General features: G+C 37.8%; 1 protein-coding gene across 13 annotated transcripts in view; it reads right to left on the bottom strand.

Moving 5' to 3' along the window:
- Window positions 1-27,604, bottom strand: part of PTPRM (protein tyrosine phosphatase receptor type M) — a 490,453-nt gene that overhangs the window by 25,287 nt on the left and 437,562 nt on the right. For all 13 annotated transcript variants that reach the window (XM_066992787.1, XM_066992783.1, XM_066992789.1 and 10 more), the window contains 2 exons: window positions 27,426-27,462; window positions 9,352-9,449 (listed from right to left, as the gene is read on the bottom strand). In XM_066992787.1, coding sequence (XP_066848888.1) covers window positions 9,352-9,449; window positions 27,426-27,462 — 135 coding nt within the window. The remainder of the gene's footprint in view (window positions 1-9,351; window positions 9,450-27,425; window positions 27,463-27,604) is intronic.

Raw genomic sequence — 27,604 nt, forward strand, 5'->3', positions numbered from 1 at the left:
AAAGCACAGTAGTCCCCACCTTCTTATGCCTCAACTGCTGGATTTGTTTCCCGTTTTTTTAAATTTTATTTAAGATGATCCAATGGAATAATTAGGGAAGCACTGGGGGGATGTTGCACAGAAGTTATAGACTCGTTCAGCTTGTGCCCGTAGGGGATATTATACTCTGCAGCACAGGGGATTTGGGGCACAGAGCAGACTGGAGCAGAGCAGAAGGATCCATGACAACACAATTTCCTGAAAACTCTCCCAAGTGGAATAGGGGCTGTAACAGCTGTGGGAAAGGTGCCAGAGCCGCAGTCGTAGCCACAGACCAACACTAACTGATTCACTCACTGTGAGGAAAAAAACAACAACTTTTTTCTTCCCCCCTTTTTTTAAAAAAAAAAAAAAAATTGAGCTTTTTTCCTACTTTTGGTTTTGGCTCTTGTTCTGCAATGCTGCTGCACGTGCTGTGCTTTAGACATGGGAACTCTATGGACTCCTGATGAGCCAAAAGTTAAGTAAATGCTTAAAGACCAGTTTCCTATCCCCTCCAGGGCTTCTCAAATAAATACGAAAGGGTCTTAAAGAAAGATGTAGATTAAATAGTGTAAACTGAAATCACACTTATAAATGTTTATTGGACCAGGGCTTTTGTTTGTACAAGGGAAGACAATTGCAACAAAATAGAATATGGTTTTATTCATCAAGTATGAGAAACATTGCTGGCAACATATGTTTGTTCATTTTTTCTTTTTAGCACAGCTTTAGCTACTGTGTCTTGATGAATCTCTTTCCCTTTTTATAAACATTTGGTACATATTTTACAAAAAAACTACTAACAGAAGGTTTAGCTAAATAATTGATACATGAATCCAAACCTGAATATTAAATGCATTAGATATTTTTTTCCACACAGTTGCTATCATAACAGTAAATACCGGCCACAAAATAGAAAACATAATTTTGAAATCTCATCTGAGCAGAACTATAATTGAGAGTTTGTTCAGATACACCCCACATTTACATCCTAACATGTTGCCAAAAAATACAGATGTTCATCACAAGATGAGATAAAAAGGGTGATTGCCAGAGACATAATGAAAATGCTCTGATTTAATCTATTCATCCCAAGGTACACTGTCCAATTGTTCCAAACATGTTTATTTTACTAATAATTTGAGAAATTTGGAGAATATGATTATCTTCTTTGACCTGCCCCTCCCCCCCCCAAATCCCCCAGCAAAATTGTCTAATGTGAGAAAATAAGAATTAAAAATGAAGGTGGAAAGTTGTTCTTGCTACTTCTAAATATAACAAACAATGCAGGCAGTAGATAGATAATGAACACAAATTGTGACTTCCGAAGCTGTATACTTAGCCATTTGGCAATGTGACACATCTAGCTAGAGGCAGTATGAAAGCCAGGACAGTAATTCATTTACTTAAAGGTTTGGAATAGGAGGAATATTACAGAATTAATATGTGAGCTGGCTGTGAAATATACTTTGTAGTTCCTACAGAACAGTTTAAATAACAGTGATTATTCAAAGTTTCCAATTTCCTTTGATTCTGAAATATTCTTAGCAAAAAGGTGGTATAACTGGCTATGCACTGCATGGATTGTCATTAGTGAAGAGCAGTATTATATATTCTAATTTAAAGTTAATCCCAGACTAAGTAATGATGATAAGTCAGACATAAATTTTGAAGCGAAACCTCTAGGATATAAAATGAAATAGCCAACCAAGCTCACTGTTGAAAACTTTAAACAGGTTTTGCAGATATAACTAAGATAACTTCATATACTTTTATTTGGCTGACTTGAAATAAAAGAACATCCAAAAATTGAAAGTATTTTTATTTAAATACTTTTCAAACAAAAGCGTATTGTGATTAAGAACATTTTATTAGTTATAAAACCACCTTTGACAGAAGATAAAATCCAGTCCTTTTTTTCATTTTCTTTGTTTGCTTTTGAACAGGTCAGTTAATTGATCTATACCTCATTTTACACTTTTCTAAAATGAGGTATGGAAGAATATTGTGAAATACAAAAATTAGGATACTGTTCTGCACTGTCAGATGAATGGGTCTCTATAAAGGCAGACAAAAGTCTTTCTGTGGTTCACGACTCCCAGAGGGTGAGAGATCTCTATGAATTTTACTAGCTCAGTCTAATTTCTTCCAGTGATGACTCAGAGCTGATATCATTCTCTACCTTCTGCTGCACTGTGTCACCCAAGCAGTGCAACCCTAGGTTGCCTAGTGGATGCACTCTCATTTAGCTTCTGCCCAGGATAGTTGGCTGTCGGGACATGCCCAGCTGTAGCAATACACTTAGTGCTTTCCACCTGGGGGGATCAATGCAATCCATTTGTTCTTAAAAATCACATGTACTGTTAGTATACCATCAGCCTGACAGCTTGGATTAGGTAAAATTAAGATGACAGGCTGATGGCGTGGCCATACTTTGGCCATCAAACAGAAATAGTCTGGGAAAATTGCTTTAGGGTAAAGGTGACCCAAGGTACAGCTGTTTGTAGTGTTCCTGCCTTTGTAGCTAGTAAAATGGAAGAACATGATTGCCCCTATTTCATTGCTTACGTTTAGGCAATTGTCTCCGACTATTTATTAAAAAAGGTTGTAAATTAGTGCACTTTAGTACAGCCCTAGAGGAAAAAAGGCTGAGCACAGAGCATGTGAGAAGTGTAGTCTCATGCCAAGATGAAGAATTATCTGGAGCTTCTCAAGCTTGTCTTAATCCCTTACACAACTGTGAAATCATGGGCATATTGCTCAGATCCTGTGCTCCAAGGACCTGACGTGCCTGCATTGAGCAGAACAGCCCGTGCACTGAATCATGCTTCTGTTCCAAGGACAAAATCATTCCATAAGTTGAGCTACAGAGCACCACTGAGTTAGCTGGTTGCCTTCTGGCTCTAAAACTTGATCATCTGATGTCAAGTTAGAAAGCTCTACGTGCTGCTTTATGGAGCACAGTAAAACCGTGTTGGCGTCTCTAGGATACTTCTTCCTTCACAGAGAGACTAAGAGATCAATTTCATGAGACTACTGAGTTCAGCAGACCTGCAGTGATGAAGCCATTTTGTTAGCCACGGCGTTTCAAAGTGGAACTTCAAGACCTCTTTGCAAACCGTACTTTTACTTGCATCCTATACCTTGGCAGTACTTCAGCAGCTAGCCCAACAAGGGGTCCGTGTATTTGCGTATCCTTAAACCTCTTATATTTATTTCGCAAAATGAATCATCTTAATTGAACTAAGGAGCGCTGAGATATTAATCTTCATTGATGAGTATTCTCTGAGTATAGCTTTTACTGGAAACGAGAAAGTATCAGAATACTGAGATCTGAAACCATGTCTGCTGCGAGTGACACGGGACAGTGCTGAACACTCGTAGGTTGATGTCCTGTTTGATAATATTAACATTGCTAATCTGGGGACATCTTTATTAAGTGATTATAGAGTCCTTCCTTCTCTTTCCTGGAGAACAACAGCCAATTTTTATCTATTTATTAATTTTTCCCTAAGGGTTCCTCCCCTGCGGCACACAAAGGAATAATGCCAACTTGGTATTTCTGGTTAGAGGTCTAGAAAGCTGAAATCTGTTTTGACTACTAGAAGGGTTCACTGACTTGGAAGATTAACAATAGTTTCAAATTACAATTGTTTACTTTCTTATCATTCATACTCTGTAATGCTACAGCCTCTGCTGTATCCAACAACAGATACTGGAATTACAGTGAAAGCAAAAGTAAAACAAAATGACTGAACATATATGTATGAAAAGAACAGGTCCCAGATTTTCTGGATAAACACGATTAAGAATTAAAATATCTCTATTTTGGGGAAGGACAGTATTTATCGTTTTTTGAAGCTGACACTAGCATTACGTAGAAGTAGGGAAGGGTTTAATGCAGAAAGCATTCTCCTTCTCATGTACAAAATGTGTTTTCTTTCTTTCAGGAGAAAAGTTTAAATGAAATCTTAGTCACCAGTATGCTAGCAAACTCTTTGGCACATTTCCTAAGGAGCACTAACGTCAGTATCTTGAACTAACACCAATGTTGGTAATTTGGCTCATCACATTTAGAGGCAGTTTCAATTATATGGAGTGTTCTTCCATTTATACTAAACACAAACGTGCTGTTTGTGGGACGTGTTAGAGAACTGTTCTGTATCACCTCTGCGATATCTTTCTAATGGGTGATCTGAATCTTAAATACAGTTTGAGTTTACCTTTGTTCATTAGATGGTTATTCTGTATGAACATTCTCAAAACTTTGAAGTACGTAACTGTGAGCTTCGTAATAGGTTTGTTTCAAAATAATCCTGTTTTATTCTAAGAACAGCAGGCAAGTCCACTGGAAATTTCATACAGTGCTACTATTTGTGTTGATGGAGTTGCCTATGAATTCATTGTTTGGCTATAGCAATATGTTTTCAGTGAGAAGTCTTTGGACAGGACTTTACTTGACAAATTTTCTTGGATGTCTGAGAAATAGACCACCAGGAAGATCTGAGGAAGACTCGGTTCAAGATGAAGAGTTCTGGATTTTGTTTGTTGAGGAAACATATTGGTATTTCTTTTAGAAATGTCTCTCTGAGTGCTGACCAAGGTTGCACATCCTGAGTACTCCAGGCCCAAGCACAGGCATGTATGACTGCTGAGGACTGGGCCCACACAGATTCTTTCCTGTGAAGAATGACTCTTCTGATTTTATCTTACAAAAAAGAACACTTTTTTTAAACCAGCCAGCAGTAAGGAGATGCTCCCTCTCTGTCAGCTGCTCCATTTTACTCTTTTATGGGTGTTTTCACTGTCGTGTAGACCTCCACATGTTTTAAGCATGAAGAATCAGAGCCATCAACATTTTTGCAGCAAAGCCAATGAAAGTGCCATGTATGTCCAGTCAAACAAGCAAACAACCAGCTAAGCCACCAACTTTTGGCATTCTTTCTTTTTCCCTGTGCAGTTACAGCCCTGATGGCTCCTGGGAAGGGAAAGTCACCCAAGAGGAGTGTGAGATGGCTATTGGGAAAGCACAACGCTCCTCAGAGATAAGATGGTGGTGAGAGGCTGTTTTGGTAGTGCTAAGCCATGTGTGCAGGAGTACGGGCTATTTGCCATCCCATGGCTGACCTTCATTCCCCTGTTTGCCTCACATCCATTCTGTTGTTGTCAACCTTGCCTCCTTTCAAAAAAAGGGTCTTTTGTGTGCTTATTAACACTATTAGCACTGGCTGTTTTCTAATTCTGGATAATAATTGTGAAACTCTAATTACTGTAATTATGATGCTCCTGGGGTGAGGTTTTATTTTTTATAATCATTTCTAGTGATTTTTTGTAAATACTTCGTTATATTAAAAGCATGATAGACAATCATGAGTCCTAGCAGTGCATTTATATATCAACCACCTCCACTAAATTTCATCAGTGCATTTCACCATTTATTAATCAGATATTACTAAATTCCTCCTGCCTCAAGCGAAAACAAGGAGTGGGAGAGAAAGTGACTACTGACAAATGATAAATGATGTGACATGCCAAGTTTGATTCCGCCAACCAAGTATCACTACCAACCTAAGAAGAGCAAAGATGGAAGTGACAGCAAGATGACACAACTGAATATATTCTAAATCCAATGTAACTCTTTAAGGAGGAAAGAAAAATTTCTACGTGTACAAACACTGAAACATTTCAAGAAGCAACCTGAGACTTTGGCCAGCACATAAAGACTTTGATCTAGTTCCCATTGCTTCCCAAAGAAGGATCCAGCTATAAGAGCAGTCTCTTGGAATAAACTAGATGTTCTCACGTGTCTTTTGTTGGGAAACCAAACATACCTGTGCTGGTTGGATAAAAAGTTTCATTTCTTCTACAATAATCCACCATACTATGCTAAACATCTCAGGAAAAGATGTCTGAAATTACACTCCTATCTTCAGTTGTTCCATCACTTAGTAGCAGGAGCACGGAAGTCTCTTGCATTATTGTAAACTAAAACACAACTTTTTTTTTTTTTTTTAAATGGCCTATGGTCACATTGATTTATTTTTATGAGTCTTGTTCTTGCTTCTTAACTGTTAGTCTGTGGTTTGGAAAATGTTAATTCTTGCATTAAAATATAGGTATATTATACCACTAATTACTTGTCATGCTCTTCTTGCACACTTCATTGAGAGAGGAAAGTTGTTGACCCCAGCATGAAGAAGACAGAGACTTTTTGTCTCTGTCTTACAAGGGTTGACTACTTATTCATTTTTCTGTAAAAGTTCTTAAGTCAACTTAGACCAATCTTAACTAAAAACCACTTCATCAGCTGTTATCAAAGAACTGTTCATGCAACTCAGCAATGATTTTTCTAAATGACTGTGAGACCTCATTTGGATTTTTAATAAACAGTCACATTCTAATGAGGTCTTCATAAAACTGACTAAATATGTTTAGAAATCATTAGCTTAAATTACCAGTACAAAAGTCTCCTTAGGGAGCCCTGCAGATTTTGTGATAAGACTTCTGGCAGATGGATTGGTATAACAGCACAAGTGAGTTCTGAATTTCCACACAAGCAGTGTAAATGTGAGTGACTGGGTAACAGGCTACTAGATAAAGAGCTAAATGTCCCTCAGGTGGGTTCATTAAAGAGAGAAAACAATCAAAACACATTTCCGTGCCATTTAAATACCAGGTGCACAGCAGTCTGCAGGTGCCAGAAACACTGACAAGGGTCCCTTGCTGGAACACACAAGAGCTTAAAGGGATGCATGGTTTTGACAAGTATGCCTCAGATAATGACAGATATTGGCAGATGTACCCAGACCCTGCTGGAGGGTAATGCAGGGACTGAGTCATTTGCAGCAGGTGCTTGCATTAGGGGACAGCCTCATGGTGATTCCTCTATCCGCAATTAAAACAGTCCTGATGCATAATGCTCCAGGGCAAGAAGCAAGTTCCTAGCACTGATTTAATGACTACCCAGCCAGTCCTGGTAAACAAATACACATACGCCCCCTCAATGATTAATTCATGAAGGACATACATTGTGTGGCAAACATGTTAAATAGATATTCCTCTTTTCTGAAAACATAAAGGAATTTTCCTCCTTGACTTACACTGGGCAAGAATTTAAAAAAATATATAAAATAATAAGCCCCTATAAATCTTAGACCAGCAACAACACTTGAAATAGAAAACCTCAAGGTCAGGAAGGTTACAAGATTTGCCCTGCAGGAATGCTACCAAAAAGCCCATTAAAATCATTACTAATCAAGGTGGCACAGAGCTTGTGTTTGGGACTGAGGGAGAGATGGTGTGTTAGTAATATGCCTCCTTGTTGCTGATGGTTCCCACCCTGGGAGTGGGACAGAAGCACCAAGAGGGAAGTGACTGTGTTGTTTTGTGGCTCATATGATCTCATTTCCATTAAAAGCTCATTTTCATTTCTGCTGTCTTATCTCACCTATGTTGGCCTCCAGAGAAAGCAAGAACAAAATCATTTCTACCACTGTCAGAAACAAGAAAGCTGCAGGTCGGTATCCCACTAGAAATCTTGCACCCTGAAGAAATCTCCACGGTGGCACAAACTGTTGCTTGCTGCTAAGGGAATGTGCAACGTAACTAAATGTTGTGAGTGGAGGCCACAGTGCTGGCAGCAAGGCTGGCACCTCCCTGGGTGACACCTGAGAGGTCATGTTAATTGATGCTTTCAGATATGGACTTCAGGAAAACAGTATGTGGTTTCACGTACTATGCAATGTTTGCTCTAAGGTTTGTTCATCCATCCCCTAAGAGCATCATTTTTTGCATGCTTAGTTATTTATGAATGTGTATAAAGCTTTAACAAATTTGTTGGAGAGTTTTCTATTTGTACAGATTCATCCATTTTGAACTGATAGATGACCACCCAACTATTTCTCCCATCCTTTTCAATCAAGGGACTGAATGTTTAAAGCAGGCTCCATGATCCTTTTTTGTCTCTCCAATTAGTTGTACACATGTTCCTGCAGCAGGTGTTAATTGCTGTCACAAATCCTACTTTTTTAAAAATACATAAAAATAATAATTGCACCTGATCTGTTGGCAGGCTTGGTCACACAGATATCTAAATGTTAGGGTTTATAGTAGCAATCAACCAAGGACATAAAGAAGAATAAACTGAGTTTGTAAAACTGGACTTGTTAAAAAGGAGACAAGATACAGCCCTTTGTCTCTCACTGCATAAAGAGTGCTCTCTCTCCTGGTGCAAACACCACAGGGCAGAGGGATATTAGCCATTCCATCAGCGTGAAATTAAAAACACATCTCAAAACCATGTGGCTCACACCAAGATACGTGCACTTGACTTCTTATTTCAATGTTTCGATTTACAATAATGCAGTAGTTGCAATAAAAGCAATGACTTTTTTTTTTTGTCACCAAAAGAAAGAAGACTAAGACTCAGACTTAGAAAACTATGACATCACGCATAGACAAAGTAGTAAATTAAGACTTAGTTATTGATGGTTGTAAAAAAAAAAAAAGGTTCAATTCAATACTTGTTGAAAACAAAATTAGCCATAATAACTTGAGCAAGAGACCTTCTTTAGACATTATCAAGCAAAGTAAGAAAAGTACACATTATCAGCCAGGTAACTCAAGCTTTCCTTTGCTACTCAGGTCCTGAAGAAGACCTTCTGGTCAACAGATTTAGCAGAACAGAGTAGCAGTTGGAAGGGACCTTCAAACACCATATAGTCCAACTGCCTGATCACTTCAGGGCTAGCCAGAAGATAAAGCATATTACTGAGGGCATTATCCAAATGCCACTTGAACGCTGAGTACTGTGTACAAATGAGTAAAGCTAATTTCTTCAGTTTAGTCTGTAAGTGAATGCCCAAACAAACCAGATTGATTTAGACTAGGATACTGTGAAAGAAATGTAATTTCATAGGTTAAATACTTTTTAAAGAAATCTGTCCCAGAATTACTCTCCCTCTTTACCCACCCTTAAAAAACAGGTGACTCTATACCCTGCCCCGTAACCAATTCCCTGGTTTCCTTTAACAGAAATAGTATGTCTGAGATATACACAAAGATATGACACTTTCCCTCTTTGGCAGTCTTTGCAGACTCTGCTGTACAGAGTGCAACTTTAACAGTTACTTTTTCATTGTGTTAATGTTTTCAAAGCCAAGCATCCAAAGCATGCTTAAAAGTAATTGATAATGAACCTCTTAGTAGAGGCAGTCATAAATATTTTATGTGCCTTACTCAGTATATAAGCGTCTTGTTGGTCTGCTATTTAATTTCCAAAAGCAAACACCTTGGAAGTCTTTCATCTTTTTAAGTACAAAAATCACTTACCCTTCCCACTTCTACGAGATTAGTAACCATGATTATGCTGGCTGTGTTCTCATGCCATACCATTCTCCAAAAGTCATATATAGTCTCCTGCATTGGTCCTGAAACAATAAATCAAAGGAAAGGTTACTTTCTGAAAGTCTCATGATTGGAAGCTTGTCTCTGGGGAAGCTTGAGAAATCATGGTTATCCACATATATTCATATCACTATCATCATATTTTTCATTTAGGGTCAATTTCCTTTCTGTCATCTCACCTATCTGCATTTAAGTATTTTTCTCCTGAAATAGTGCTCTGAAAGAAAGTTAGTTCTCCAACATCCAGGTATTTATCTCCGTAATACCCCAAAGTGGAATTATAAAAAATGGATAACATTACTCTTTCTCTTAACAATTGGATGATAACCTAGGGAAGGTGTATTTGGAATGAAATGAGCCACAATGGACTATGTGGCCTTTCCCGGTTTCTAATATTTTTCTTAGTATATACTATCCATCAAATTACCCCAGCTCCTAAATTGTACTTCCTGAAGTGAGACAGAAGTTATAGTTTCTTGCTGCTGTATATCACTTTGCAAAGCAGCGGGGAAAGCGGTAAAGAACCCTTGTGTGTCATGGCAGTGATGTCCTCTGCTGTACTCTCAGAGAAAAATGTCTCTGAACAATCTGAGCTCTTCCATAGACACAGGGCTTCTTTTAACATCATGCTGAGACTGGCCACCAGCCCACAGGAGCACAGGAAATGTCAGTGACAGAAATGTAAAATACTGAGAACAAGCACAGCTTTCACATGTGCCTGGTCCTGTCTGTTTCCAGCCCACGTGTCTATGTGACGTCCTACATGTCTACGTGATGTTCACTGTGCCACCCTGATTTGAAACCATTGGTTTAAAATCACTGGGCCAATAAAAATAATCAAAAGCAAAACACTATCAAGTACTACAAAGTTAACATCCATGTTGAATCCATTACTGAACTGCCACATTGCAGTAAGCAATTAGCTTCTTATTTAGAGAAATGCCTTAAATCAATTCATTGGAGGACAAATAGATAATGTACTGGCAATAAATGTTCCTCAAGTGAAGAAACAAACACTTCTAAAGCGTTACAAAACCTTACGTCGACAGATCGGGGTAGTTTGGTATCCAAGTTTTGTTACTTTGGTTTCCATTTGAAAATGCAGCTTTTACTCTGAAAGTCAAGTACTTACTGAACAATGTAATAATATTATAAGCAAGTAAAACCCAATTCATCAGGCCATTAACATAATTGTCATGTAACTTAGAGAGCAAGTTTAAGAAAAAGGATGGTAATAGTTTAAAACTTGTGAATTTTTATAAAACATTTTGATTTTCAGCAATTTCAAAGCATATTATCATCCACAATTTGCACTGACCATTTAAAAATGTTCTGTATTCTCCCTCTTTCTTAATTCCTATTTTTAAAAACACTGCATAAACAGTTAGTTTCACTGTTTTCCCTAAAGTCGGTCAACTTGTCTTTTGTTTGTTTTGGTAGTTCACATAACAGGAGAAAAAGCCAGTTAAAACAATAGGAAGCTATGCCTGTTGGAACACAATAAATGTCAGAAGCCACAGAGTAGAAATAATAGCAGAATCTAAAAATACAGTTTCTGAAATTACTAGACTCAAGCTGGTGTTGTGACTGCAAAACCTGAGACTATTTAAACAAAACAAAACAAACCATAGAAGAGCTGATATTTTTGAGAGATTTCATTTGCAAATATGACAGATTTAAGTCACTCTCCACCATGTGGAAATCTACAATAAGTATTTTACTTCTACATCAGTGTCCTGGATGTGCAAAACAGAAGTTGTCCAAGCACAGTTTTGGATGATACAGTAAGATAATTAATATACATCATAATGTTTAGCTTGCTTGTGTTTCAATAATGCAGGATTCAATATAGCTTTCTTGGCAATTCAAGTCACAGCAGCATTACAAAGGTTTTGGACCAACCTCTCCTATAGGTAGAAGGAAGGAGCCTATTTTACTCACTGTAGGAAAATGCTGTCTCTGCACAGCTCTTTCCTTCCTCTCAAATCTCAAAAAATATATTCAGCAGAATTACTATTGCTGTCACCTTTGAAGGAATGTAGCTAAAAATAGGATTAGGGAGAGGCAATTTTCCACAGAGTAATGTCCTGGAAGGAGTCTGCAAGTTCATGACACATTACTAAGATTATTTAAGCTTGATTAAGGACAAAAAATAACAACACAACGGCTTCAAGAATCCTTATTCACAGCCTGGTTTAATGGAGAAAATCTAAATGGCTCCACTGCATTCTGTCACCACAGAATTATGTGATGTTTAAAGATTGTTCATCTGAATATGTTTTTCACAAAGCTACAAGAAAGGTGAAAAAAAAAAATCCTGTCCACACAGCTCTGTTATTTTCCTCATGCAAGAAGCCAGAAACTAAGGGACAATGTAGCAAGCTTCTCTGTGTATTATTTCAGACAGTTTTCTTCCCTACTGATTCATTTGAGAGAGATGGTTGGGCCCTACTTCGTAAAGTCAGTTCTTTCTGACAGCTCTGGGATAACTGGCAACAATCATTCCTGATTTTTTTCCTCCACAATCAACGTAATTTGTCTTGTGATTTAAAGATTCTTACATTTCAGATCTTTAAGTCACAAATCACAACAGGTCAGAGATGCTAAACAGTACCTTCTTCCTAAATATTTTGAGTTTGTCATTCTTCAGAAAGAAAAAAATAATAATAATAAATTATGAGAGAAATACATCATAAGAAAGAAGTAATACACTTTTCAGGCCAGAGAAAAAGCTGGGCTCTGACAAGTCTTTCAAGTTTGATTCCAAATGTTCTTCTAGAACGTCCTGTTCTGCAGTGCTGAGTATGCTCTTCTCAACCTTACTATCCAAATGATAAGACAATGATAATTAAAAGTGCTTGACAGGATTTCCCGCTTTCCTCAAGTATTTTTGAGTGTTTTTCTTGCTTTTTCTCTCCAATTCTTATATCTAGCCTCCAAACTTCTTTGACATTCAGGACACTGAAAGGAAAAAAATACCCAAAAACCTACCTTAAAGTCTCAGAAAGTAATTCTTTTCCACCCCATTTTTCTTTTCTTCTTGACATTTTTCAAATTATTTTCTGACATATGAATAAATTATTACTTGTCTCCAGCCAGTATTGAAAAGCATTAGAGGCTCTAGGTAGGGCTGGAGGATTTATTGTCATGAAGAACTGAACAATTTGATTCCAGAGACTCATGGTAGGGAGAAAAAGAGCCTATAATTGTTCTAAGCATCAGCTTAACAGATGTGCACAACAGGCAGGAAGGTTATTCTCAGCAGTTGCCCTCTTGCGGGAGGAAAAGGTCTGAGGAGAAGGTACTGCGCTGCTAAGCAGTGAGCCTGTGGCATACCCCATTAGCTACACAATATAGTAGTTGGTATCAAAGATTGCTGCTGTGAAAAAAAGAAATCAACAACATACTGCCTTCTGAAGATGAAAAGCAAAGGAAAATAAGAAAAAGAAATAAACCTTGCAACCCCCCAGCTAATTAAATGCATTATCGAAAAAAACTCAAAAGAAATGATCAGTGGAATATATCACAACTCTTAGCTGTATTACTAGTAGTTGTTAGTTGCTGCTGTGGGAATGTCAACATATTAGGAAATGGAAAATCACACAGTTTCTAAGAATGGATTAAACTCTTAAGAAGCTGCTTCTGTACACAGAGCTTTCTGGATCCTCCTTCTGCTTGTTGTTGTGAGACCCAGTTCCAACAACTGGCATTACTACTGGGATATGTGATCACTTTGAACATTAAAAACCACCCTAGAATACAGAAAAATAGTGTAAACATGTAGGAAAAAAAAGCTAACACACGAAGATAGAAGTAAAACCTGGACCCTGAAATGTCCCCAACACTTACTCAGACTGGGGCTTGTAAATCTATGGGCAATTTTTCATTTCTACAAAGGCAAGCAACTTAATGAACAAATAGGTTCTAAAACCATTTTGCAGCACAGAATGTTAAATCCACAACAAAATGGTTGGTACTTCTGATACCAAATTCATTGATAGCTATTAGAGCTAGAAACATGCAGAAAATGAACAGATACCTGTAAGCTCCAAAGGCTCCCCCAGGGCAGTGCCTGGGCAGTGGCAGCCACTAGCATGTGATGATAGAGGCAATGGACTAACAAGATGCAAGACTTGTATCTGCAGCAGCAAAAGCTGATCCTTGACAAAGATTGCAATAAACCTCCTTCCAGTGAGTACGAGGTTGTAAAATGGACCCCTCTCCTAGCGGTTACTGCAGTTTCCAGGAGCAATGAGCACTGTCTTCACTTCTTACCGACGCATAACTTGCTCCTTGCCACTGTGACTGCCTACAACCTTGGCACTCAATGACAACTAGTGAATATGCCTGCATAGAGGGAGTTGCATTTTAGCCCTCATTTTTTATGGTCCCTTCAAAATGAACCTGGGGTGCAACAATTTTTTTTCTTATTAACAAATATGGTTGTGTGGCAAAAAAAGCCCAAAAGCAATGATTAATTTTGAAAATACACTGTCAAAAAACTGCAAGCCCATTATGTAGCAGAATTCACTCAACATACTTATGAAAGAGTAAAACAAAAGACAAATAAACAAACAAAAAAAATACTGGGAAAACACAGTGCAAGCGAATAGATTAAAAAGTTGAAGAATGTTCTTTTTCCTAATGAACCCATTTAAATGGGACAAACTAGCTGTTAGTATAATAACTTACTGAGAATTTCACAGCAGGAAGCAAAATTACAGGGTTACTAATGCTCTGCCAGTCCAGTGATCTGATTATCTGTAAGCACATGCTATTTGCTCTTGTAACCATGCTAGAATTTGGAGTTAAGAGCAGAACTCCCTTTCAGGAAAAAAAAAAAAAAAGTTATGTAAAATACTGCAGTTAAATGTTATTTTACACTATAAATATCACTGACTGCAGGCAAGGGTACATCTCTCTTACCTGAAATACTTTTTTTCTTTACTGAGTAAGGCAACATGCCCAAAATTTTATCAACAGGAATTTATAGGCACATTATCATGTGATCATGTAGTCATGAGCTCTCAGCTCTATCAGTCTCTCAGTTACCTTGTAAGACATTCTTCAGTGGTCAGCAGCTCTAAAAACACGAACACTCTTTTATGTGACCAGGTTTAGACTAAGGTGCGTAAGATTAGGTCTCACGTTTTCATATATATATATATATATATATTAATTAAAAAAAAAAAAAAAAGTTTTGGTCTTTCTAAAATAGCCAGCATACCAGAAAGAAAAGATAGATTCTGGTTGTGCTGATTTAGTCAAAACAATCACACCAACTAGTGAGACAAAAACCTCATTCAGTCTTTTTTTTTTTTTTTTTTTTGTAATTGCAGAACCACTGCTGCGCAGCTGTATGCTGGGGTCATTTGTGCCCTCCCCAAATGAGCTAGTTTCTGAATGGAAGATACTCAGTTGCTGATAATCTGATTTGTCGAGTAGTCTTTACCATATGCTTGTTAAATATATATGCTAGCAAGTATTTAACTTTTATTCACCCTTCCAGGAGTTCCTAAGGGCTTAGTGCCTCCATGGAGGCCAGTGAAGGCCAGAACAAAGCTCTACTACCCAAACTTAAAAACTCAGGCAGTGATCATGCAGTCTTTCTGGAATAGCTTTTCTCAAAGTAGGTTTAGATGTTTGTTCTCTACCATAAGAGATACACTTCAGTTGACTTAATTATTTTAGATGCTTATACAGGAGTATGTTTTTATAGGTACAGTACATATGCTTCTACCAATACTCTGGATAATTTTAAGGTCTGAGATAAAACTGTGGTTGAGATATCACTAAACCCTGTGGGTCCAACACTCATCAATAGCTACCAAAGGCATACAGATCAGTGCTTAGTATTTTAAGGTGCCAATAAAATTATGACAAAAAAGAATCAGGTCATATAACCTTCTAATGCTTTAATTAATATCCTTGCCAGTCTGCTCAAGAAACCAAAGCAGGGGAGAGGGTAAAAAGTACCCCAATGCAACTTATCTATTCACCTTCAGTGAAGTCTCCTATAGGCCTGCCACTGTAAAAATTAGCATAGAAAAAGGCAATAGACATTTGTACTGGCTGAACTTGGCCATAAATGCTTCAGTGTTATTTATTAATTGCTAGTTTCTAGCCGCCATACTTCAGTATTAATTTTTATTTGTCGCTTCTGCATATCCCAGCCTCAGACATTTTGTGCACTGGAGAACCTCAATGAAATTAAACAAAACCCTGTAATGAGCTGAAGAAACACAATCTTGCTTTAATGACTTTATTTGATTTATAGTGTTGATGCAGACTGTGACGGTATATGAAATGCACTTTCTAATTTTAGCCTTACAAATATTAATTATCAGGTAATCTTCAGCAGGAGCTATATTGTAATTATACAGCTATGCTGGCCTTCCTGATAAAACCTTCCTGGAAATCTCTCTTGCCTTGGAAAAATACAAATAAACAAAGCTGCAGATGAGCTTTCAACAAAGTTGGTACCCATTAAGTATGCTAAGCCAGCAGGCTGCCCAAGCAAGGAAGCCTGAGGCAACAGTTACTTTTACGTGAGGCATGGAAAAAACCTCCCTTTCCGTTTTAGACCTTATTTTAGCTGATTCCTCCTCCACGGTGGCAAATTCAGAGATGGGGCAGAAAGAAGCCACTTGTTTGTAGAGGCAGTAATTTACTGATACTTAGGTTGCAAAGAACACCACTTGGTAAGGAACACATTTACCAGAACTTTAATAATAAACAACAACATGTTTAGTTGCTCCTAACACCAGCTGTAAACCCACACTTCAGAATATAACGTGTATATCAATCACATGCACTACCTATATTTGAGTCGTAGCTAGTCCTCCGTTTCTTTCTTTTTTTTTTTTTGTCTTTTTTTTTGGCCCTTTGTAATGGTACTACCTTACAATCCAAAGAAAGAGAGCAGTAGGCAGACACAGTATTCCACAGTAAGCCACCTCAGCTAGACTCAGGCGGGTTAATCAGGACTGAGCTATGAATTTAAAATGTGTTTTTCACGATTTCCTCACCTTAGATGGATTGTCAATAGGAAACAGATCTGACTGAATCTTGTTAGCTTGACATTTCAGGAAAACACTGCTCATAAAGCAAGCTGAAATACTTTATTGGGACAAATCCTGCCCAATACAGCTACTGGCAATGTAGATGCTTCCTACTGTATCCTTCTTTCAGAAAAATACAGCCTTCTCTCATTATCAGCTAAGGGACAGCACAGTGAATAGTAATTGGCTGATTTTCAAGCACAAACTAAATGCTACCTGCTTCCAGCCAGCCAGTCAGCAAGCACTGCTGGCTGCAGATCGCTCTCTGTGAAAACTGGCTTTCACAAAATGGAATTTTTGAAGTGCTTTCAAGTCCCATTAGCTTCCAATGAGGCTTAGGCTACTAAGTGACTGAGGTGCATGGAGAAATTTTATCTATAGCTCCCATGAGACTGACCAGTGCTCTGACTGGCCTTCTATACCACCGCCTCCTACATTTAGAGGAGTAAGCACTAGATCATCCAGAGGATGAAGAAACAGAGGAGACTGGCCTGTAAATTCCCCATCTCTTTCCAAATGTAAAAAGAACATAAGAACATTTGGCCTGTAATAAGCCCTTCACAAGGTCCAGTAGTCATAAGCCACAGCACTACTGTTTCATGAAATATATGCAAATGTTTCATAGACAGCTGAAATTAGAGAAAACCACTAAACTCCCAGTTTAATATGGAGATGTTTCAAAAATATCCTTTGAGCAATGACGAAGCTGATAATTGAGAGATTTTTTTCTTTGAAATTGTTCAATTCAGAATCTAGATAATCAGCTTTAAAATAGATATTCTATATATATATGTGTATGTGTGTATATGTGTATACACACCAACCGTTGCCTACAGCTGGATCATTTCTCTTGTTGGCATTTCCTCTGATCCTACTCTGCAGTGCTTCTGTGAGTAGTCAGAAAGTTTTATGGGTACGTGGTATTTATTCTCCGGAATATCACACAGCATTTTATTTATTGATACAGAACTAACCAGGCTGGAACAGCACACATCTGTATGCATTATTTTGTCTGTGTTACGGTGCCATCTTGAAATCCTAGTCTGGGACTGGAGCTCCACTGTAGTGGGAACTGCCTTGCATACTAAATGCACATGAATACAGACAAGGTGTTCATGCCTCTCACAGTCACAGTCTAAACATGCCTGGAGAGACAATGGTAGGGGCAGAATGAATCGGACAGGTTTGGTATAATACACAGCAGTCACAATATGCCAGCTCCCTTGCCATTTCTGAATAATCCTAACTGCCCCTTCTCCACATTAGTATTTCCACCATGTTCAGAAACAAGCCATTGCTGCACTTAAATGTGCTTTTAAATCTGAGACCAGGTTTGTCAGGTGCTATTTAAGACATTTTTGTAACGCTGGTAGCTAATGCTACCAGCTAACTTTCCATCTAATAAAGTGTTACACACTTATTGACTGACATTTCTCCATGGCTAAATTTCCAATACTAGCTCAGTTTGTTCTGTATCAACAAAGTAAAACGAAAATGTCATATGATTTTTCAAAGAATAAATAGCATGTTCCCATAACACCTTTTGATTACTCACAGAAGGACTGCAGATTAGGAACAGAGGAACTGCTGGCCACAGAAATGGTCCAGATTTATCCAGTTAGCCTGAGATTAAGCAAAGCTGAATGCAATAAAAGCTGTGTACATACTACTACTGGCTGTGTCTGTGTCATAATACCATTCAGGAAAGTTGCTTCTTCAGATCTTTTTCTGATCTGATCTTTAAAAAAAAAATTAAAAAAAAAATCATATTCATCCAGTATAATTGAAAACCTCTTTCTTTCATGTGATTTGTTTGTTTGCTACACAACAGGAATGTTAAATGGTCCATTCTTCATTAACATTTTTTCAGACTTCAGTGAATCCCGTATCTTCCAAATTTTGCACTACAGCAATAGGGATAGACCATGCAGCACCCCTGGAGGCTAGGTTTTCCCTAGTGAGGGCTGTGGGATTACATGAACAAGGCCAGAGTCTCAAAGCTTTACCTTGCACAGCTTTTAAGGGAGCACTGCTAGGCAATGACTTGCAGAAAGTGTTTCATTTTTTTCTGCTGCGAAACAGGAATACTTTGAGTAACTGTACTTGTAACTAGAGGCCCTGATCTACTTTCCAGTGGAGTATACTGGCTACACAGCAAAAGTTGGTCTCACTCACACATGGACTCTCTTTCTCCATATGCCCTTTTGACATTTAATTGCTTAAGTACAGTCAAGCATGTCAGGAAAACAACAGGGGACTCCTAGGAAACTGAGACACAGACTCAAATTGAATCAGATCAAGTAAAAACATGAGATGTTGGCTCCCCATCTGAAGTCAAAGCTCTGACTGGAGGATTATTTCAGGAGCCTTGAGCCTAAAACCTGATCTTTGTCAAAGCAGTCCAACAGAAAGTTTCAGTTTAGCTGAATCAATGCTTTCCAGTATGAAAACTTTAGTTTCTGACTAGTGTATTCTTCTTTTAGTTTCTAATCTGTGTATTTTTCTCAATAAGGGTGACTTACAACATGGAAATAGAAATACCTATATATCACTAAATAGTCCATCTGAGCTTGGGATGACTAACAAATACGGAATTATTTTATGAAAAAAATACGCTCCCTGTAACATTTTCCAGATTGCAAGTCTTAGGTAATTGATTTGTTGGACTGGGCTCTTCATATCAACTTGTAATGCAGAATCAATTTTGACGATGGATGAGAACTTAAGATCATTTTATCCCCTTCACTAGAAGGTTCCTTAGGGAATGGACAAAAGAACCTAATTAGTCTTTTCCATTTCTACTTTCTATTTTCATGTTGAGTCAATCATAAGCATCGGGATGTAATAAAATCATCACTATTCTTCAGCTCAGAAATACGAGTTGATTCTGGCGACTTGTTTCTTTTATTTTTCCCCAAGGAACTTATTGTGAAGGAATGTTACTCACGCTTCTGAGTAAGATATTCACATGCTGTATTCTTTAAACTTGTGCTGGAAGTTTAAGTGTATTAACACGAACACTCTACCCAGATGAGAAAACAAGACAATTTAATCTACATTAAAACTTTAGCAAAAATGCTAGCAAAACTTTTTTTTTTTTTTTTTAAATATTATCCTTATAGGTATCTCATGAGTGAGATATATCACTCATGATATATTTTTCTAGTTAAGTCTGGAGAACATTGGTAATTTAATTTCTTCCTCAGTCAGCTTAGTATTTTTTAACATATCTCAGAAGTCAGGGAAATACTCAAAACCCAACAGATTTTAGACACATCAAGATGCATGTGAAGGTCATTAACAAATAAATGTGTATTGGTTATTTTTCCTTTTAATTTCAGGATAATTATGATAAAAATGAAATCTGCCTGACAACAAATTCTCTCAGCACCATTATTTATTACTACTTTGAGGAGCACACTGGTTATTTTCAGCATTTCATGTAGGAAAGGGCAATAATAATGTTTTAATTCTATTTTTGGTTATATTTTAAGGGGGGCTGCAATATGCGATGCATACTGTAAACAAGGAAAGCAACTCTAACATGTGGTCTGGATATATGCTTAGTACAACTGCATGTAAGAATACAGATGCACAGGGAAAGAAATTAATCCAATAAGCCTGTTTTTTTTTTTTGTTTGTTTTTTTCAGAAAGGCAGTGCTTCAAAATCACCCAGACTCTCATGTGCATTGGTGGCATTATCAATGTAGAGATTTCAGTTGCCACCAAAGGATATAGAATAGAGAAAAGATGACAGGTTTCAAATATTTTGATATACTGAAGGGAAAAATAAACTACCTTATTTGTTTCTGGATACATTTGTTTCTGAAAAACATTCTGTTTCTGAATTTGCTGCATCCTTTTCTTTCAGCAAATAAGACCAAAAGCCTTCTCAGACCTGCTGCTAAGCTTCCTCTAGGCTGCTGAAGACTGGCTGGAAAATAGACTTCATAGACAAAAAGATGCTTTGACTGTGTGATTTTCCTGACAAACTGCATTTCTCTGCTCCCTCTTCTGCCTTAGCATTAGACTCTGTGACTGACAGGCCTGTTAAAAGTACTCCATCAAGAGTGCCGGATACCTTCGCCATCAAGTCCAATTTATGGTTGATTCCTTATTGAGGATGGACACCCTATAATCAAACGTTAGCTTTTCATAATTTGCATCCCCTAAAAACATGGACAGATGAGGTACATTTGTATAAATCTTCCTTGGACAAAAAATGGATGCACGGATAGTGCATGATCTCAATAATTAACAGTTTGAACAGCAGCTATAACAATAAATGTCAACTTCCTGAATGTCCAAAGTGTGTCTGGCTCACAAGAACAGTTTGCTCAGCTCTTGAGTTTCAGAAAGATCATAATTTTTTGTTTGCGGAACATATTTTATAATCATATTTTTAAAAAGAAGACAAATATATTACTTTTCACAAAATCTTCTATTTTCTGTAATACGACCTTGGAACGTTTCTTTTCGCCTACACAATTCATCTATTTGTCTACTTAATTACTGTAGTCTCTCATTTTTCTTACTACTTAATTCAGCTATGCAAAAGTCCGTCATGGGTATTCCGGACTGACTTTGCAACACAGAAATTAAACCAGTATCTTGTCCTTGAGGCGGAGTTCTAAAAATGCTGTGAAGACCTTTATATCTGATTTCTGGCTGCTCAGTCTTTGTGTGGGAGAGGATAGAAAGATCATTTTTTTCTTCCTCTCTAGCTTTGACAGTGGACATAAAAATCATCAGCGCTAGGCTCTGCCTAGTATTGGATCCATCAGCACTTTTCCTGATAACATCCCATTCCACTTTGTCACCACACAAAAGCTTTGAGAAGTAACACACTGCAAGAGAGCCTAAGCCAACTTTGGATCTGTTAGAAAAGAGCCTTCTATGCTGAATGGAAAGCAACAGGGGCAACTCATTCCCTATACTGTCGAAACTACTAAAGAGATGATTAATATGAAGACAAAAATATGGAGTCATGAAAATGTTGAAAGACCAACTGTTCTAACACAATTAACATTAAATTTCCTATAATAAACAAAGAGGTGGGGAGAAACTCAGCTATTCTCAGGTAACACAATGTGGCAACCGTTGGAAAGTGATGACTTTGATAGTTACCAGTTTTTACTACACATTGTGAGAATCATTGAATCACAGAATGGTTTGAATTGGAAGGGACCTTAAAGATCACCTAGTTCCAACCTGCCTGCCATGGGTAGGGACAACTCCCACTACACCAGGTTGCTCAAAGCCCCATCCAGCCTGGCCTTAAACACTTCCAGGGAGGGGGCATTCACAGCTTCTCTGGGCAATCTATTCCAGTGCTTCAACACCCTCTGAGTAAAGATTTTCTTCTTTATATCTCATCTAAACCTTTTAGTTTAAAACCATTTCCCTTTGTCCTATCAGTACACCCCCTGATAAATAATCCCTCTCCAGCTTTCTTGTTGGCCCCTCTTGAGCACTGGAAGGCCACTATAAGGTCTCCCCATAGCCTTCTTTTCTTCAGGCTGAACAATCACAACTCTCTCAGCCTCTTTTCATAGGAGAGGTGCTCCAGATCTCTTATCATCCTCATGGACCTCCTCTGGACTCACTCGAACAGGTCCATGTTAGACCTCTGTTGGGAACCCCAGAGCTGAATGCAGTACTCCAGGTGGGGTCTCATGAGAGTGGAGTAGAGGGGCAGAATCACCTCTCTCAGCATGCTGGTCATTCTTCTTTTGGTGGATCCCAGGATACGGTTGGCTTTCTGGGCTGCAAGCACACATTGCTGGCTCATATTCAGTTTTTCATCCACCAACATACCCAAGTCCTTCTCTGCACACTTGCTCTCAATCCACTCATCACCCAGCCTGTATTCATGCTTGTAACTGCCCAGACCCAGGTGCAGGACATTGTATTTGGCCTTGGTGAGGTTCATGGACCGCCTCCCAAACCTGTCAAGGTCCCTTTGGATGGCATCCCTTCCCTCTAGTGTGTCAACTGCACTACGTAGCTTGGTGTCATCTGCAAAATTCCTGATGGTGCACTCAAATCTCATTGTCCATGTCACTGACAAAGATGTTAAATAATAGTTGTCCCAATATCAACCCCTGAGGAACACCACTCGTCACTGGTCTCCACCTGAACATTGAGCCATTGACTGCAACTCTTTGAATGCAATCATCCAACCATTTTTTTTTTCTACTGGGTGGTCCATCCATCAAATCCATGTCTCTCCAATTCAGAGAAAAGGATGTTGTATGGGACAGTGTCAAATGTTTTGCATAAGTCCAGATGGATGAACCTAGAAAGGTTCATCTGAAAGGAGAACTTTGTCTCCTTTTGTCCTCAACACTAGTATAAGTATCAGATTTCAAATGCTCCTCAAAAACTGGGATTGTTATCATCAGCCTCAGCTGGGAAATGGTAGTAAGACAGCTCTGGTGAATTTGCCATATGGTTTCACAGAATAACCTGTAGATATCACTTCCGCATGTAAAGGGTGTATTACTTCTGTATGCATTTGGGTGTGAAAAAAGGTAACTGCTTTGAAGGACATGTCTCAGAAAGCCTTGCCAATTCAATGCAGCACTCAAGAATGGGTTTATCTCCTTCACTGAAGATGTATGGCTTCAACCACTTTTAATGTTTTGATGATTCCGAAGTAAAGAACACCATTAAACATAGTTGAATCTTCAAGATTAATATAGGGGTACAGAATTCACTCACTTTGTGCATATATCAGAAAATCAGCCTGACTATCCTACGCCGTGAAGAAAGACAGCATGTATAAAGCTGAAAAATTGTGTAGAATTATCTTGCTCTGTTGTTTTTCAATTCTCCCTCAAGTAATTTCAAATGCTAATTTTCATCTGGAGGCTAAAACCATGGCAGCAAAAGTTTCTCTGTAAAGATAAGTGTGGAGCTTCCACACTGCTGTAGTTCTGACAACTTTCTGCTACATAAAAACAAAAAATGTGCCAAGGAAGTTGAGTACCATTATTCAAAGCAATATTTCTGCTTCAGATGCCTGAAAGGGAACTTTCAGTTCGAAAGAAAATGTATTTTTGTTTCTGAAAACCCTTATTAAAATGTTCACACAACATATACAGTAGTGTGTGGAAGAAAGATGCATTTTGCAGAAAAGAGAAAGAAAATGAAAGGGGTTATTACAGTGGCAAGTTTATGCTGCTGCAGTGAAGACTGTATAAACACTTCCATTGTAAATATTTATTTTCAGAAGTTTTTAACTTGTACTTAAAAAACTTCTGACTGAAACTTGACTTGATGTCTGTCTCTATAACCAGCAATATACAAAGTGAAACAGTTTAGTGTCTGCTTTACAATTAAATACAGACAAGAGGGTGAAAGGCTTAATTGAGGCATTAAATCTAAAGCTTCTTTATTTTAAAAAGTAACTTTTTACAGTCATTAAGTATGCTCTGAAATACTTGCAAAAAACATCTTAGATCATGTTCCTGGGTGTGCTGCAACAAGCAGAGAGATTCAGTGAGCCTGACCTATGAGGATTATTCAGAAGTCAAGAGATGCTGAAATGAATGTACTTCATATACAAAGACATACAGCTTGCATGTGAGTATCTGCTGTTTCACACATGACTGATCTGCTTGAAAACTAGCCCTGGTAGAAATAACAAGAGATGCTGTAGCACTGTATTAACATTCATTTGTCCCTCATAATTTACATTAGCTGGTGTAGTGGCGGAGGAAGCATTACAAAGCCATTGATAGAGACTTGCTAGAAGAAGCTAAGTCATAGCTGAATTAACTAGGTGAACTTCAGAAGACAGAGAACATACAAAACAAAAAAGATTTTTCCTGCTTGGTAATCAGGGTTAGACATGCAAGATCAACAACTGCCATCTGATAATAAGAAAATCCAGCAGTATGTGTGGAACTAAGTACTGTATAGATATTCAACATATTGCTCCCAGTAAAGGACCTGGTTAAAATTCATTGATTACCTAACTCCTGAAAAAAAAAAAAAAAAAAAAAGCTACCAGTAAATTGAACAGATCATAAAAGAGCTTGACATTCTGCTATAAAATAATTTTAAAGAATTATATCCATGGGAACGAGGGATACATAAAACAAAGCACAGATTTTTAAATTGCACCTGCTTGCTGGTTCTGCATGACCCAATATTCTGGCTTGTGACAAGGGATTCTTTTTAATCATGGTGTCTGAGGTGCAGATTCCATCTGTTGATGCCAATTATAGCAGATCACCAGAAGTCTTTACTCGCTGTAAATTCAGTCTATCAGCCACATTACACTTACCACATAAAAGAAAAATGATGTTACTTTTCCAATCCAAATTGCACACTTTGTGTACATTACTTTTACAATGGAAGCAAAACCTTTTTTGATTATTAGTTGAGAAAGCCTCCATTAGGTATGTCTTTTAAAAAATGCTTCTCTCCCTTATTCAAATTAGCAGCAGATTGCTATGAATACCAAGGTGGAAGATACCAGTCTGTGTGTCAAACTCTGGTTAGTATGGAAGTCAGTAACACTTTAATAAACAGGTGATTATGCAACTCCCAGCTCTGTTAAAAGCAGATTGGTAATCTATTACAAACTGATTAAATTTGCCACTTTTTCACTTCAAACAATTATATTTGCTCATTAACACTTGATATGTTGAACGCAGCTTAAGAAGAACATAGGAAAATTAAATATCAATCATTCTAACTCCTCAGAGATTTAAAACTGTCTCATGTAATGATGTTTTCCTTCAAAGAACAATAGGCATGTGCACCTGTGAAAGATGTGGTGGAAGAGAAAAGGAAGAATGGGAAAAGCTATTTTAAGACTGATGTAAAGTAGACATCAAGGGAATTAAACACGTAGCTTAACTGTTGTGCTGTATTGATGTGTTTATACATATCTGTGTGAAAATGTGTTCTAAAACAGAGCATGAACATCTTTGGCTATATCTGTGAGCTATGGCACATGACAGGCTTACTAGCATGGAAGACATACAGAGACAAAGTCTTTTTGGCATGTGAAACAAATACCTTTCCTTTCACAGCTAATAGAGCCTTAAAGGAGTTTTAGAGATTATTCCCAGTTACCTTATCACCTTTGCAAAAGGCAGAGACTGCTGTGCAAAGGCTTTGTCAAGAAGCTGGGATGATGAGAATAACACTAACTAGTCTTTACACAACTGCATCTATCACAACATTGCAGACAGTCACATATTCTTTACATCATGGAAGATGACCTGTTTCTACTTCCCTTATTCTCCTTCTTGACTAGACACTTCTCCTTGCCACCTTAACAGGAAAAAGGTGTGGCTAAGAACCTGTTGTGACTTGCCAGTGGATCTGATACATGGACTTTCAGTACAGTATTGCATCCAATACTTGTCTTTAAAACCTAGAGTACAAAACCCTCAAGCTTGGTATTTGTTATTCAAGTATTGTGATGAGTGATAATGCTGCCTTTAAACCTGCTTTAGATAGGAATGACATACCAAAAAGCTGTCAGAAGGATCTGTGGAACATTCTGATGAAAACAACTGTATTACACACTGCAAGTAAAATGCCAGCTACGTATCTTTTCATTTTAGGATTCAGCTAAAGGTGAAAAACAACAGCACCATCAAGTAAAGGTTAAATGGAACAATCCACTTCTCAGAAAAGGAGACTGTAAAGGCCTAAAGTGAATTAAACACATGCTCTATTTTTGTCCTAGTTTACTCTCTTGCTTATATGTAGAAAGATGTGGTGGGTGGCTAACAGAAGTGAAAAATGAAGCACATTTAATGGCTCAAGGTCTAGATCTCCAATTCTAATTCTGGTGTAAAATTGTAAGATGGTGGTAAGGCAGTTCTGCATCCTGCCCCCCATCATCTAAAGCAATAGCACCTCATTTGGGACTAGCCAGAGCTAGTAGTACAGAACTAGAAGTACAGAAAGGAAGAGATATGTAGCCTCCCATTGGTAGAAGTAGGGACTGGGGGCTGCAGTGGAGTTTTTGCCCCCCTTAGGGTGCAAATTATTTGACTTATATGTGCTCTTATTTGACAAGGCCAACTTTTTCTCTGCATTGATAAAATGTCATTAAAAAGTATATATCACTCCTAAATCCAACACATGGTACAATTATTCCGAGTATATTATTCTCAGTACTCTAGCTGGAACTCTTAGAAGGCTGGACATATATTGAAATAATGTAAGTGGGTGTAGCTCAACTTCTTCAGGTCCATTGAAAAATCCAGGAAGCTTTGTTACAGAATACTTATTGCAGAGGAGAATCCCTCTGAGCAGTGGAGGAGCGATCAAATTGTCACACATATGCTATCTTAGCATATAGGCAAGAGTCTGGCATGTTGTTCAATACTATGATCAAGCAGTCACAGAAGACTTATCTTTCCCACCTGTTACAGCTCTGAACTTGACCAAAAAATATGTAAGAACTGCATCAGAATGGGCAAATATATCTTGTTGGTTCTTGTTCACAAACAAACTTTTAAAAGATGGTCTGTAAAATTCTCTCTCTAGATCCTTTTGAAGAATTGTCCTGCAAGAGCAATGTGTCTTTGGGTCCTCTACTAAAACTTGTCAAATAAAGTATTTCCCAGTTTAAAGACCTGAAGCCTAGATATCATTGAATACAAGAATATACATTTTCTTATCACTGTTGTCACTCTGAAGTTTACTAAGTGTTTCCACCTTGACTTATTTCTTTTTTCATGAGTAACAAGATATTGAGTAAATTCTGCTAAAAAGGATGTATTTTGCTTTTCTACACAAAATCTACTTGAATACAAACATAAAGGACTACTTACTTGAAATATGTGAAAATAAGACAGTAACAATCCAGTTTGCTTGCTTTTACCTAGGTGTTTGAACCTATTCTCTCTTGGCTACTGACCTCTTAGCTTCTCATAGCAAAAACCAAAGGGTAAGACACTTACCTTGTGTAGCAATGTAGTGATTCGGCCTATGATAACCCTAAAATAAATTGGAAAAAAAAATGTAAGCACCTTGTCTGTTGCTATTAGTGAAACTTCATTTAGAGTAGTTTTCAATAAAAATCACAACAGTAAGAGTGACATATTAAATTCAAAATTTCTTTCCAGCAGGGGAAGAGCAA

The sequence above is a fragment of the Anser cygnoides genome, chromosome 2 (genome assembly GCF_040182565.1).
Source record: "Anser cygnoides isolate HZ-2024a breed goose chromosome 2, Taihu_goose_T2T_genome, whole genome shotgun sequence".
Taxonomy (NCBI): domain Eukaryota; kingdom Metazoa; phylum Chordata; class Aves; order Anseriformes; family Anatidae; genus Anser; species Anser cygnoides.